This window comes from Cynocephalus volans, chromosome 5, assembly GCF_027409185.1.
Source record: "Cynocephalus volans isolate mCynVol1 chromosome 5, mCynVol1.pri, whole genome shotgun sequence".
Lineage (NCBI taxonomy): Eukaryota > Metazoa > Chordata > Mammalia > Dermoptera > Cynocephalidae > Cynocephalus > Cynocephalus volans.
In genome coordinates this window covers 26,747,921-26,762,762 of record NC_084464.1, presented here as the reverse complement: position 1 = coordinate 26,762,762, position 14,842 = coordinate 26,747,921, and the positions used below count along the sequence as shown (strand labels likewise).

Sequence of the window (14,842 nt, the reverse complement as noted above, 5' to 3'; positions counted from 1 at the left end):
ACATATATATAGGAATAACTATGGAAATAATTCCCATACTGAGATATTTATTCTAGTAGTAGAAATGCCAAGAGTTTTCTGCTTTGCTTTGAATAATACCCTTTACAATATGATCCAGTTCTTTAGGTAACAGATGAAATAGGGCTTAAGTTCTGAGCTCTGAGCATAGTGTGGAGTACAGTAACAAAGAGAGGGAAAGCTTGATGCTATCAGTAAGTGAAGATTGCTAGAGGATGGTGACCACAAGTTACTTTTGTGGCAGGGAGCAGAATTAAACAAGCAAATAGTAACAAAACTTGTAAGAATGAAAGACAGGTGGCTAATAAGAAATAAACAGGTTAATGAAAACTTGAAGGAACTCATACGTTGTAAGTCTGATAGAAAATTAGGAGTTTTAGTTAAACATGCATATACTCATAGCACTTCATATTTAAAGTCATATGTGGTCTTTATATTCTTTTTTCTCAGATTTTTTTTTCTTTTTTTTTTTAATTACAGAAAGTATAAAGGATAGCAAGATGCCTTTTTTTTTTTTTAAAGGTTTCATTTTACTTTTACTGTTGGAAAAGTTCTTAACTCTTAGCAAATTATTTCTAATGGAGTAAAGGAAAAGGAAGAAAAACTAAGTAACCCCAGAAAGCAAAAACTCCACTTTGCTTATAAATAATACTTAAAAATTAAACTGCAGGTAGAATGCTTAGACATATGTAATAGATGTTCTTTAATATAACACAAAAGCTGTTTTTTCTGTCATTTCATGGTAGAAAATTATAAATTTTTGGCTGGATTGGTAAAAGTTACTGTTTTTTAGTATCTCAATATATTTCTTATAAAAAGTTAATTATTTTTCATATTTATATTCAGCTTAATTTTACTTCTCATTATTAATTTTAATTCTGAAGTTCTTCTGTGTTATGTGACTTACAGATTGGATTGTCTCAAGTCCACAAAAGATCTTTATATTTTCATTAATACAATAATGTTAAGGACCCCATGCAAATTATATGCGAACTTGTGATTTGATTGTTGTGGCCAGCTGGTTTCCAGAAGGATACAGCCCTGTAGTTTATCTGTTACTATTCTGATTCTGACTTGTCAAAGGAGTTAACTATAGTCTTAGTTGGCTTGTTGCTTAAGATTTTAAAATCTTAAACCAGGAGAAATCTGCTTTTTGGTATGGTCTTTGACTCAAAAATACAAAAGAAGGCATGTTTTGAAAACCACAATTAGTCTTTTTAACACTAACTTTTTAAACTTTTCAGAGAAGAAATTTTATTTTGGGAGATGGGAAGATCACAGGTGATGTGATTTTATTTTCTTCCTATTAGATTTTCACAGACATTTAAATTGACTTTTTCTTTTGGATAATAAAGCTATTTTTAAATGTAAGATGCTTCTTAAGAAAATGTACCTAATGATGGAATCACATTCTAATTTTAAGTAAATTTGAACATTTGGCATTATTCGTTCATAAGTTTAATAAATATTTATTAAGCACATAGATAGGGAACGTAACAGTTGTTAATAAGAGTTTTTAGTCAGACTTGCCTGAGTTTGACTCCTGGTTTACATTACTTAACCTTATGCAAGTTGATTAACATTTCTGTGCCTCAGTTTTCTCAGTTCGTAAAATAGGATCCTATAATACCTACAACCTTAAGGTTGTTAGAGTACACTGAAACGATGAATGCAAAGTTCTTAGGCCACTGCCTGGCACATAATGAGAATGAGTACTCACTAAATGTTTTTAGTGTCATTGTGTGCCAGCCATTGGGCTGGGTGCCAGGGATGCAGTGGTATGACATTGTGGGGATAAAATTATTCCACTAGAACAGGGTCTACAAGCTATGGCCAAGTCGGCCTCCTGCCTGTTTTTCAATAGCATTTCATTGGAACCCAGCCACACCCATTCGTTTACCTATTGCCTATGGCTGTGTACCTGCTATCATGGCAGAGTTGAGTATTAGTGAGTAAGGCTGTATGGCCTGGAAAGCCATACAGGAGAGGTATGCTTAACTCTGGGCTAGATTCTAACATCTAGAAGATTAAATACTATTCATTTATTATTCCCTTGTACTTCCTAAGGTAGATAATTTCTACCAGAAAGCTGATAAATCTTTAGTTTCTGTCTCATGCAAGGTTTTCAAAATATATATAGTGTAAAAGAGAAATGGAAATGTTTTTCTTTGAGAAAATGAGAGAAACATTTCAGTATATGTTAACTTAATTTGAAATTTTTTGACTTTGAATATCATTTATCAATTGAAGATCACTTTTCAAAAAGCCTCTTGACAAATCAGGAAATTACAAATACAGAAAATTGTTTTCTGTGTAAAATTTAAATAGTTATGCCAGCTTGTTAAAGGGGCATCTTTTTGTGGTCTGAGCACATATAGGTTATAGTAGCTACATCTGGCAATGTTCAAACATGTTAATCTATGGAATTAATTTGTATTTTTCATTAGAGGTTTTGGTGCTGGTTTGTTTTGTTTTAATGTGTGTATTGTGATTAACTGACCACCAATACCACCCTTTCCAATAACATATCAGTGACGTCCTACAGAAATATTTGATTAATTTATTATCTTATTTTCAGCTAAGTAATACATTAGAATATTTGAAAAGAAATTATTAAATTGTCACTTTGAGATTCTAGTAGGCTTATATTCAACAATACTGCCATTGTTCAAGTTGTATTTGAACATGACTATGTTGAAATTACTGTCAAAGGGCATTTCAAGAGAAATTCTCAACTGTGTAATCTTTATCTTTTGAAGGAGGAATTGATTTTTTTACAGAGTAGTCAGAAGTTATTTAAGAATGTCCTCGTATCAGAAACATTTTTTTAAAGAATCAGAAGTTCTGTATTTTCCCTTGTTCACCTGTTATAACAAAATCTCTTCTTCTTCCACCCAAAATTAGTTAACAGCTAAATCTAGATGAAGATTGAGTGATGAGGCTGGATAATGTAGATAGATTGGGGGTAAAAAATCAAATATGACTGTTTTGCAACCAGTTTTTTTTATATGGTTCCTAACATAGCTTTGAAGATATATCTAAAACCATTTCATAAATCTTGGAGACAGTGGCAGCATTCCAGGAATAAAATTTGTGCATGACTAACAAGACTGATAATTTTGAAGGGGGACAGCATTCACTCAAACATATGTGTTAGTGTTAGTGAGGAAAAATTGGTCCTGTTATTTTATAGTTAGGCTTTAAAATATTCCCTTTTCTTCCTTTGCCATTTTTTCCTTTTCTTTTTAGTTAGAAATGCAACTTGTTACTATAGTCTGCCTTTGGAAAACAGCTTCTAATGCCACTTTTTTTTTTTCTTTAGGTATTGCTTTCACCGACCTACCGGTAAGACATAATTTTTTAAAAGCAAGTTTGGCATTTTTAATTAAAGGAAGGATAATGAAACTGGTACTAGGCATATTTAGAAAGTTTAGAATGTAATCTTACTGATATTTATTAAGTTTATATGTCATGCATAGAATAGAGATCCTTTCTCTAGACACCCTGGTTGTGGACCTTCAGAAATTAAGCTCCAAATTGCACTGGATTTCACTGCAAAAGAAAAATAAATTAGAATTGATTTCTTAAAATATACTTTTTAATGTCACCGTACATTCATTTGAAATGTGTTTCTCTGGTATCTTTGGACTTTTCAGCAAAGGGCTGTATAACATGTATTCATCCAAGCTATAGTGTGGTAGGTTCTGTGCGTGGATACACCATTCGACAAAACGGGCAGTAACAGCCTCTGGCCTTTTGGAGTTAATGATATTCAAGCTGAGGAAGTTGGAGAATAAGCAATACATAAAAAATAAGTAAATTGTAACATTTTTAAAGGTTTTAAGTACTTTGGAAAGAAAGAAAAAAGTATGGCATGGGAGTGTCAAAGGCAGGACATGGGTTGTACAAGTTGCTCACCTTTGCTCAAAGTGAGACTTGAACAAAGACTTTTGAAGGAGTGAAGGGGTTAGCCAAATGGATATGTAGAGCAAGATTGCTTTATGCTTAGAGAACTTAGGGGAAAGGTGCCCAGACTGGAGCACACCTGAAGAATAGCATGAATTATGGTAGAGAAGATTGAGGAAGACAGGTGAGCTAGATCATCTAAACCCTACAGGCCTTTAGAAGGGCTTGGGCATTTACTCTGAGAAACACAGAGTTATTGCAGAGTTGTTATGATATGATTTAGCTTTTGCAGGATCACTTTGACTGCTAAGTTGAAAAATGCACTATAGAGGGAAGAAAGGGTGGAAACAAGGAGACCTGTGAGGAGACTATTGCAGAACTTCAGGCGAGATGATAATGACTCTCATCAGTAGAGGTTTGATTCTAGGTATCTTATATACCAAGTCTAAGACACTATCGATTATAATATGCATCTTATGTGATACCAAGGGGAAAAAACTAACAAACTACAACACAGTGCTTTCTTATCACTTAGAATTTTTATTTTATACTTGCTGAATGATCTTTTAGGGTTAAATATAGGTTTTAAAAATCCGTATTTCTTTTTGCATACCTAAAAAGAATGAGATAAGCAATATAAATTGATTAAGGTATTCCCCAGACTTCATCATGTTCAGAGTTCTACCTTTTAAGCCACTTTTTTAGAGTTGATTTCTATGGTTTTCCACATATACTGTGTTCTCTGCCGTTAAGAAGATTTCTTAAGAGTTTCATGTCTTTGGGATTTTCTTCCAACCTGCTGATCACATTGTACACATTTTGATGCTGTCACTTTCTTAATATTACCAGAAGGTAGTATTGACCAAAGATTTTCTGACAACCGACATTCATTTCCCAGTTGGTCTTAGGTGGCTTGCCGACTAAAATGTCCTAAAGGTTGCAATTATCCAGCTATTTCGCCAGGAAAAACCATTAATCCCAGAGTTTTTTGATGAGCTCGTTCTTTAACAAATTTATACCAGTGCAGGCGATGACAACTGTTTCATGACAGCTGCTTCGCCAGTAGTGATTGTAAGGTGCCATTGATTATAAAATGCATCCCAATTTCAGAAGTGTTTTGAGATGATGGAAGACTCAGAGGCAGGGAATAGACAGCAAATCTATAGATTATTGATATTCCTTCAGAAAATCTTAAGGAAAAAACAGAAGAAATCAAAATTATAATAATTTTGTTAGATCAAAAAAGCTTAGAGTCTGCAGATCAAAATTGCTCACCAAGAAGCATTATTTAATAAGCAGTGAAGGAACCAAGTGTTGTTCACCTTTTCGAAAAAATAAATAGTGTTAGGATTTTATCTTTTATTTTATACCAAAGCAAGTTCTAGGTGGATTAAAGAGTTAAATGAAAAAACCCCAAAATGATAAAAATAAATAAATATGATTCTTTTGAAAATCCAACTGAGAACCAAGAGAATTTGCTAATGGATTGGATGTGCAAATGAGAGAAAGAGGATCTGACTTCAAGGTTTTTGGCCTGAGGAATTGAAAGAATGGAGAGGTCGTTTATTGATATGAAGAAGTGTGTGTATATACGTATATACACACACATATATATATGTAGAGCAAGTTTTGAGAGGGGAGATCATCACAACTTTAGATAAATTAAAAGTTGCCAAGTACACAGTTGGATATGTAAGCCTGGAATTCAAGAGAGTGATCTGGGCTGGAGTTGGAAATTTAGCAGTTATTGGCATTAAGGTGTTACACAAAATCGTGAGACTGTTTGTGAGGGCATGTGGACCACAGAAGAGAAGTGGACCAAGGACCAAGTTCTGGGGCTTGCTAAATTTGGGAGAAAAGGAGGAACCAGCAAAGGGAAATGGAGGAGGAGCAATCAGTGAGATAATGAGGAAGAACTAGAACTGACTGTTCTGAAAGCCAAGTGAAGAAATATGTCAAGGGGGAAGGAGTGAACAGTGTTATCAAATGCCAGTGACACATCCTGTAAGTTAAGGACTGAGAATGGCCACTGTGTATAGCAGAGTGGAGGTCACTGGTGACCTTGACAAGAAAGTTTCAGCAGAGTGATGGAGAAATCCTGATTGGAATGGATGTAGAAAATAGGAAGAAGGAAATTATAGACTATGGATAACTCTGAAGGACTTTGGCCACAGTGGGGAGTAAAGAAATGGGATCGTAGCTGGTAGTACAAGTGGAGACAATAGACAAGAGTATTTAACTTAGGTGATTTGGCAGGATACTCATATGCTAATGAAAATAACTCACTAGCAAGCAAAAAAGTTAATGTACTATAGAGAATGGAAAAGAACCGTAGTGATTGTATTCTAGCACAGGCAAGTGTGTAAGTGGAGAGGATCAGCTTTTGAGAAGAGGATTGGTGGTGACAGAGTTTGTAGGTGCAGATTCCTGTAGGTGGGTTAGTGTGGTTCTTAACTGTTGCAGAGGCTTTGGTAAGAAGACTAAGTTTCATTTGGGGTTAGTTAAAAGGCTTAGCAGCTGTTTTTTTTTCTTTTTGTGGCACTAATTATGTAAAACCAACTTGTCAGTGTGAGCTTTTTTGTTGTTAGCTTTTGTTTCTTGTTGGTAGAGTGAAATTTGGAAAAGGCTTAGTTGGTTGTAGACATATTGACTATTTTTGTGCTGCCTTCTAATTATTTTCTGTCCTACTTTTGAATCATCAGTTATGTTTTTTTCCTTTGTGGTGATGCGGAACTTTGTTGTAACAGTGGGTAGGGTGGTTGTTATGGTGATTGTTGTGGGTTCCTTTTTAATGTAGTGTTTCTAAGAGGTTTTCATTTTTTTGGCTATGAGATCTTCTGAGACTTCTTCATGTTCTGTATCACTTTTCTACTTAAAGAAAAAGGAAAAAGTACTTCTCTTAAAGGAATCACCAAGAAAGAGTTTGTATGTTCTGTACCTGTGGTCTCTCGCTAGCTGGTTGTACTATTGAATCCTGGGAGAGAATATATTTTTAGAGAAATCAGTTTACCTAGACTGTATTACACCTATCATGGAACATAGGGTGTTTATACAGCTCTGAAAACATTAGATCTCTTTCAAAGTAATCCTTCCTCCCCTTCTCACCTCACCATTGTGAGAAATGTCTTGAACTATAAATTGACTAATTCAGTTTGGGATTGGGTATATATTTCTTTTGTTATAGTAGCTATTCTCATTTAAAATGATGCTACTTTCCAGTTCTGGGGGCTGACTTGAAATCTTATTATAAATATATTATTTGCTTTCATTTTCACTAGAAGTCTCTTAAATATAATAGAACAAAGCTGTATTGTTGAGAATATGAATTTGTAGTGTACATTTAGCTTTTGAACAATTTCTAGATTGAAAATATTTTTAGTATGTCTTTATCTTTCACAAGTTAATAGAAATGGGATGTATTTTCCTATTCTTTTCATAAAGAAACTATTCTTCTAATTCTACATATGTAGTGATTTTTTAAAAAAATTTAGAAACATTTTCCTCAAAAATGTTATTTCATATAAATCTACAATCTAGGTACATCCTACCACGTGGATGAAACTTGAACATGTTAAATGCAAGAAGCCAGTCACAAAAGATCACATATTGTATAATTCTTTTCATACAAAATGTCCAGAATAGGCAAATCCGTAGAGTCAGGAAGTAGATTAGTGGTTGTCAGAGGTTAGGGGGATGGAGGAATTGGGGAGTGGCTGCTAATGGGTATAGGGTTTCTCTTGGGAGTGATGGAAATCTTGTAAAATTAGATGATGGTTGCACAGTTCTGTGAATATGCTAAAAACCATTGAATTGTATGCTTTTAAAGGCTGTTGGTTTTTAAAATCTGTAGTCTAGCAAGTTAAGGACAATATCCTTAATCTTTTTCCCTGAAATCCTCCAGTTTTAAGGTTGAGTAAATTGGTTAAAAATTATAGTTAGTCTTCCATGAGCTGGAACTCACTTAATATCATTTCAAGTTTTTTATCTCTTTCTAATTACAGAAGTAATGTATAGGGTCAAATATTTAAATGAGAAAAATGTTTATGAATATAGAAATATGTACAAAAGAGAAGTTTTTCATAATCTCAGCCTCTTTAGCTATGATGGCTATTTTAATTTGCATGTATATCCTTCTAGACCTCTTTCTAAACACATGTAAGCCCAGTATGTCCATTATTTAAATGTTTACATAAAAGATAGGGTCCTAGAATATGCAGTATTCTATAACTTGCTCTCTGCATTTGGTAATGTGTATTGGATGTCTTTCTGTGTCCATATACACATTTGTCATTCTGTTCTTATTGCTACTTATGATATCTTGTATAAATGCACTACCACAATTCATCAGTTCTAAGATGGATATTTTTCATATTTTAACATTTCTGAAATGAGAATGCATTTTAGAACTGTGGCCTGTCAGTTTAATTTGGAATGTTTTTTCTTATCACCTGTGGACATTCTTTTTAACTTTTTTTGCCTTAACAGATAATACTGCAGGAAATTTATCTTTGCACGTGTTCATTTTTCTGTAGGATTAAACTCTTACAAGTGAAATTGCTCAATTTAGAGATTTTTCTAAATTTTGTTCTTAAAAGGTTATGTCATTGTATGTTTCTGTGTACAGTGGATGAAAGTGTTTATTTTCTCAACCATTATCAACACTGAGCATTCTCAGTCTTTTAAGTTTTAATCTGATGCGCAAAACACCCACTTTTCTGTTTTAATTTGCATTCTAAAAAATTGAAGTAAAATGTGTCTTCACATGTTGTCATTTTGTATTTCTTCTGCAAATTGCCTACATATCTATTGCCAGTCTTAAGAATTTGAACTAGTAATCATGGTCCTCCTGTACTGTGAGAATATTTTCTATATTTGGAATATTGATTCTTTGTCATATGTTTAGCGAATTTGCTTTCTGGAAAGTCCATTTGTCTTATGACATTTGTGGCATGTTTTGTCACAGGGAAGTTTTAAACTTTTATGGAACGATTTTATCAGAACATTCATGAATGTTGATTTTCTTATATAGTATTGATAGAATTATTTTTCTGAGTTTATAAGAAAATTCAGATTAGTAAGTCATTTTAAAAGCATCTCTTTTTAGACAATCCTGAATATCAGAATTATAAACTCTGCTTCATGAATGGCCTTACACTCTTTTGATATCTTTATTGCCTTTGGCCTTATATACTTTTTGCTTTAAAGTATCTCATAATTCTGTAATGGGTTTTAATGGGAAGAAAACTGTGCTAGATGCAAAGAGTCATGAGTCTTTTCCTTTGTGGGTACCATTAACAGGCTATGTGCTTTTGGATTGTGCCCTTAAACTCTTGAGTTATGTGTTTATATTTGAATTTCCGAACTACTATGTGACGTATTCTTAAGAGCAAGAATTTCATCTTTATATATTAGAACATGGTATAATATGACATAGTCCTTGAATAAATAAAATAGGTGTCTCAAGTTCTTTTCTTTTATTCTTGATGATTAGATTGCAGGAAGTGATTTCTTTTTTTTTTTTTAATCTGACATGTAATGTATTTTAAATACTTGTTTTCGTTTTCTATTACTGTTTTGATTGGGATTTTAAAATATTCATTAAGTAAATTTGTAGTTTTGTTTTTTTAAAGATAGTATTAAAAGAATAAATAAGTCTTTAACATAAGATGCATAGATGTTTAATAAAATATGTTGTCTTACAGCCAAATTTATATCCTACTGTGGGGCTTCAGACACCAGGAGAAGTGGTCGATGCCAATTTTGGGCAACATCCTTTTGTGTTTGATATAGAAGACTACATGCGAGAGTGGAGAACAAAAATACAGGCACAGATAGACCGGTTTCCTATTGGAGATCGAGAAGGAGAATGGCAGACCATGATACAAAAGTAAGAGTGAAGAAATACCAATTGACATTATTCAAAAATCTATTTTTTATAAGACATTTTTTCCTTTGGTATTCATGGAAGCTTTCTAATCTACTAATTTATATCCTAACAATTCTCATTTATTATTGATGATATTTAATCTCAATAAAAAGTAATTTGTTCCACCTATTGAAGCAATATTAAAAATAATTGTTTGATTTGATGAAACTCATACAGATTTGTATTTCAGTCTGACTTACTTAATTTGATGGAGGAAGGAAAGTGATATTAGGTGACCTAGGCTAGGTTAATTCATTTGCTATTCTTAGTAGTAGGATTTAGTGATTACTATAGGTGATACAGTTCAACTTTTGATAATGTTGATTCAAAAAATAAGAGAGACAATCTGTATTTTATAATTTAGGATCTGGGGTATATTTAGGATCTTGGATGTAAAGTTGGCTGTGTTGTTCAGCAGTAGTTCAAATATTTATGGGGAAAAAGAATTGTTGCTTGGTAAGAGTAAGCCTCAAAATGTATTGGAATACAGACTTGATATGTACATTTTCATATTTCAGGATTTGGCTAAATTTTTCCAGTGTTTGGGTTACTCTGTAGGAATAACGTCAGCTATTTTTGGTTACTAGAATCCCTTTTTTTGCCAATTATTTATTATTTAGCATTTAGATTCAGGGACAGTATAATTGCCCCTATTCTGAATAGGAAAATCTGACCAAAAGCCTCCAGTTTAAGGAATTAAAAAAAAAACTTACTAATTAAGCTTAATGCTTCTTACCTGTACATGCTATTATTAGACATTTAAGAAGAGATAAAGGGAATGAACACGGAGCAGTGAATATGGAGTTAGGGTTCCTAAATGCAGCATAAATACTTAGGATTCATTAATGACAATGGTGCAGAGAGGCCAGCAGCAGAGCAGAAAATGGGTGTCAAATAAAGTACTATAAATGAAATTATCTAAATTCTGTCTGCAAAATTTTCAACCTGTTTCATTAGGGAACTTTTAAAATAAAATTTTAAGTATTTCATTATAGAAGTTAGCAGGGAAATATAAATCCTATGACAGTCAACTTTTTGGATGATACCTTTGCTGAAAGGCTAGAGATGACACCTGGATCTCATTACTACTAAATGGTAGCTCTTAACACTTGAAATAGTATAGGCCCAAAAATTAAATAAATACCATTAAATTTAAAGTCATCTTCACTATTATAATCTGTGCCAAGAAATAGCAAAGACTTTCAGATACTATCAGTCTGCTACATTTTCTCTTACATGTTCTTATAATTGCTTTGAACATTCTTAAATTTAAAATTCTAATAAAACTTTTTGGGTATTTTTTCAAAGAGATAGTGATTGGAAGACATGATGATGACTCTGAAAGCACACTTCTTCCCTAGAGCTGTTATCATCTGCATTATAGAGCCTGGACACTAGTTTCTTCGTCCAGCACAGTTGAAGGAATAGACAGCCCCAGCTCAGAATCCCGTAGTCATCATGAGCTGGAGCTAGGATGGGCTGCTCCCCGGGGCCACATTCTTTAATGCTCTGAAAATAGTTGCCACTGAGCATCATGGCAAGATAGTAGTAGAGGAAACATTATTTATCTTAATCTTATAGCCAGGCCCTCCCCCATCACCCTCTTCTTTCATAAAATTGATATTCACAATGACCTCCTGGTAAGTCCATTCTAAAAGATCCCCTTTATCTTAAATTAATTTGAACAGTTGGATGAAATAAGATGAGAATATGTTTCTTAGAAATTTTTTCTTCCTTTTCTTCCCCTCTCCTCCCATTTCCTCTCCTGGTGAACCACTGCTTTCTACCATTTTCTAACTGGCCCTTAGTCGTGTCAGGTGGAGGCAGGTTTAAGAGTTGAATATTTGTAGATGTCAGATATTTGAGTTAATATTGTTGGGTCATTAGATTTTCTAACTGCATTTTTTGGGGGTAGATGTAAGTATGTGTTTTGACCAAGACTTGGTGGCTTTTTAAAAAATAAACTTGTTCCTTGAAAGTGTGTCACTTACATATAAATCATATTTGAGTAATCTTCAGTGCAAAACCATAGTAATCGATTTTAAATTATAAGGCTAATTCCTCATTTATTCGTAGTACCTTCATAGACATTGTTCTGGAAGATTCTCTGGCTTCACCTCAGTATTTCTTCTCTTTACACCTTGTGATCACATCTCATTTAATTGGTGGGTAAAGAAAGTGGCTGAATTCTGGAACACCAAGAGTTAATCTGTTATTGTTATTTTAAAATTGGTTATTTTATAAAATGCCAACATATTACTGGGATAAATCATGTGATAAAGGTGAAATAGAAATTATGGTTAGTAGGATTGAATAATAGTGGGAAATACATAGGAAAAGACCAGGGGATAATGGGATCCAAGAATCAAAGAAAGGGTCATTTAATGTCCTTGATTCTCTAGTAATATTTATTTTAGAGAGAGTAGTCTCAACATAGCATTTACCATTATCTTTTTGGAAATACCACATGAATAGAACAAAATGAATTTTTTTTTCAACTTACTTTAAAGTTGGGGTTCTTCAAATTTTAATTGTTTCAAGGAAATAAATTTATTTTGTAACATCAGAGTAAACCTTGTTTATATAAACTGTAGAATGAGGCATGTATTCTCTTGACTAAAAGATGTATGTTTCTTCTTTTTATTTTAAGAATGGTTTCATCTTATTTAGTCCACCATGGGTACTGTGCCACAGCAGAGGCCTTTGCCAGATCTACAGACCAGACCGTTCTAGAAGAATTAGCTTCCATTAAGAATAGACAAAGTAAGGACACTGTGGTGCATGGCTAACACTTGTTTTCAGTTTATAGGTTTGGTTAATTTTTAGAAATTTTAATTTTTAAATTTAAAAATCTTCAAATATATTAGTTTAAAATGGATGCCTCTGAAATTTATTTTCAGTAACATTTTTAAAGATCGGCTTTAAAAAATTCACATAGGACTATGTTAGAGTTCTTAATGTAGACAGATAATTCTGGAGAAATTTTTGTTAAAATACTCTACCAGTTTTTCTTAAAACAAAAAATGTATTCTTAAGCTTTCAGGAAATAAACATTTAATAAAAACTTTTTTTTTCTTTCATGATTAGATAGTGGAGATAGTATGTGAAGAAACTTAAATATCTTTGAGTTTAAATTGCTATCTAAATTTAAGATAATAGTGATCATAAGTATTAATTGCTTAGGCCCTGTTGTTGGCCTCTGGGTCAGAGCCATGGGGCCTGTTTTAACAAGGCCAGGTCAGCATGATAACTGTTCCAGTTAGCCGTCCTAAAATCAGTGCTGTTAGTCCAGCAGGGTGGGTATGACTTGACAAGAGTGTAGGGATGAAAGAAAGCAAAACAGATGGGTGAAATCATGAGGGATGAAAACAACTTTTTATAGGTCAAATTGCTATCATAACACTGATTACATTGTGTGGTAGCTAATCATATGCTCATCTTTCTCATTACATTAATGAGCTCTGTCAAACAGAGATGATCGCTTACTCATTATGTCTTCATTGTCTAATTTAATAAATGTCTGACACAGTGAATGCTCAGTGAATGTCTGTTGAATCAGGTCTTACTCAAAGGCCAGCATTCTTTTAGTTCTGGGTTCAAAAGGTCATCATATTTGATAAAAAATTTTAAATATTACTTCTTTAAAACACAGACTTTTTAACCTTAATATTGGAAATGTCAATATTGCTTAATTGGTGTTTTAACTTTATTACTTGTATGTTTGTGGGTTTTTTTTTTATGGTTTGTGAAGGTACTTATTTTTCTGATTTTTTAGTATGTCTGAAATTTTTCCCAGATTGCCTAATGGAAACTAGGATGTTAGAAAAAGAAGTAAAAATTAATCACAATTTAAAGATTTTTTTACTAACCTCCCTCTTTTTTCTGAGGATCCACTAAGTTTATGTTTCTATTTTTGTAAAAGTTAATCTTTTGCTTTCTTTTACTGAATAGGAATTCAGAAATTGGTGTTAGCAGGAAGAATGGGAGAAGCCATCGAAACAACACAGCAGTTATACCCAAGTTTACTTGAAAGAAATCCTAATCTCCTTTTCACATTAAAGTGAGTTTGTTTTATAAAATGTTGTGTTTATTACATATTTTATATATTTGTTATATATGTTATATAATTAAAATCATTTTTGTGCTTTCACAGTTTTAATTTTTATTTTTTCTTCAAATATTTGTATGTAATTTTGTAATATAGCTCATCTAAGTAACAGGTTATAGAAAACACCTTTGTGTTAAAGACTGAGCAGATGGCATCTTTTGCTATGTATTTGCTCTTCTATCATTCTATCTCTACGTTTAAAAATGTGAAAATCTTATTTAGAAGATAGTGTCTATTTTTCCTTCTGAAAAGTGCTCTATTGTAAATTTCCTTGGCATTTTAAAAAAATTGTGGTAAAATATACATAAAATTACCATTTTAACCATTTCTTAAGTGTACAGGTCTGTACATGTACATACATTCACATTACTGCACAACCATCACCATCTTCCATCTCCAGGATTTTTTCATCTTCCCAAACTGAAATTCTGTACCCATTAAACAATAACTCCCCATTTCTCCCTCCTCACAACCACTGGCAACTACTATTCCACTTTCTGTCTCTATGAATTTCACTGCTATAAGTACCTCATATAAATGGAATCATACAGAATTTGTCCTTTTGTGACTGGCTTATTTCATTTGGAGTAATGTCCTCAAAGTTTATTCATGCTGTAACACGTGTCAGAATTTTCTTTCTTTTAAAGTCTAAATAGTATTCCATTGCATGGATATTCCACATTTTGTTTATCCATTCATCCATTGATGGACACTGGGGTTGCTTCCATTTCTTGGCAATAATTCTTCTATGAACATAGGTGTACAAATATCTGAGTCCTTTTAATTTTTTTGGTTATATAACCAGAGTGGAATTTCTAGATCATATTGTAATTCTGTGTTTACTTTATAAAGAACCGCCATAGTGTTTTTCTTAGCAACTGCAC

General features: G+C 32.8%; 1 protein-coding gene across 1 annotated transcript in view; it reads left to right on the top strand.

Annotated features, from left to right (window-relative positions):
- The window catches only part of RANBP9 (RAN binding protein 9), an 81,918-nt gene that overhangs the window by 47,935 nt on the left and 19,141 nt on the right, over positions 1-14,842 (top strand). Inside the window, exons 5-8 of the mRNA XM_063096978.1 lie at positions 3,341-3,363; positions 9,627-9,811; positions 12,501-12,613; positions 13,802-13,910. Of these exons, the coding sequence (XP_062953048.1) occupies positions 3,341-3,363; positions 9,627-9,811; positions 12,501-12,613; positions 13,802-13,910 (430 nt within the window). The remainder of the gene's footprint in view (positions 1-3,340; positions 3,364-9,626; positions 9,812-12,500; positions 12,614-13,801; positions 13,911-14,842) is intronic.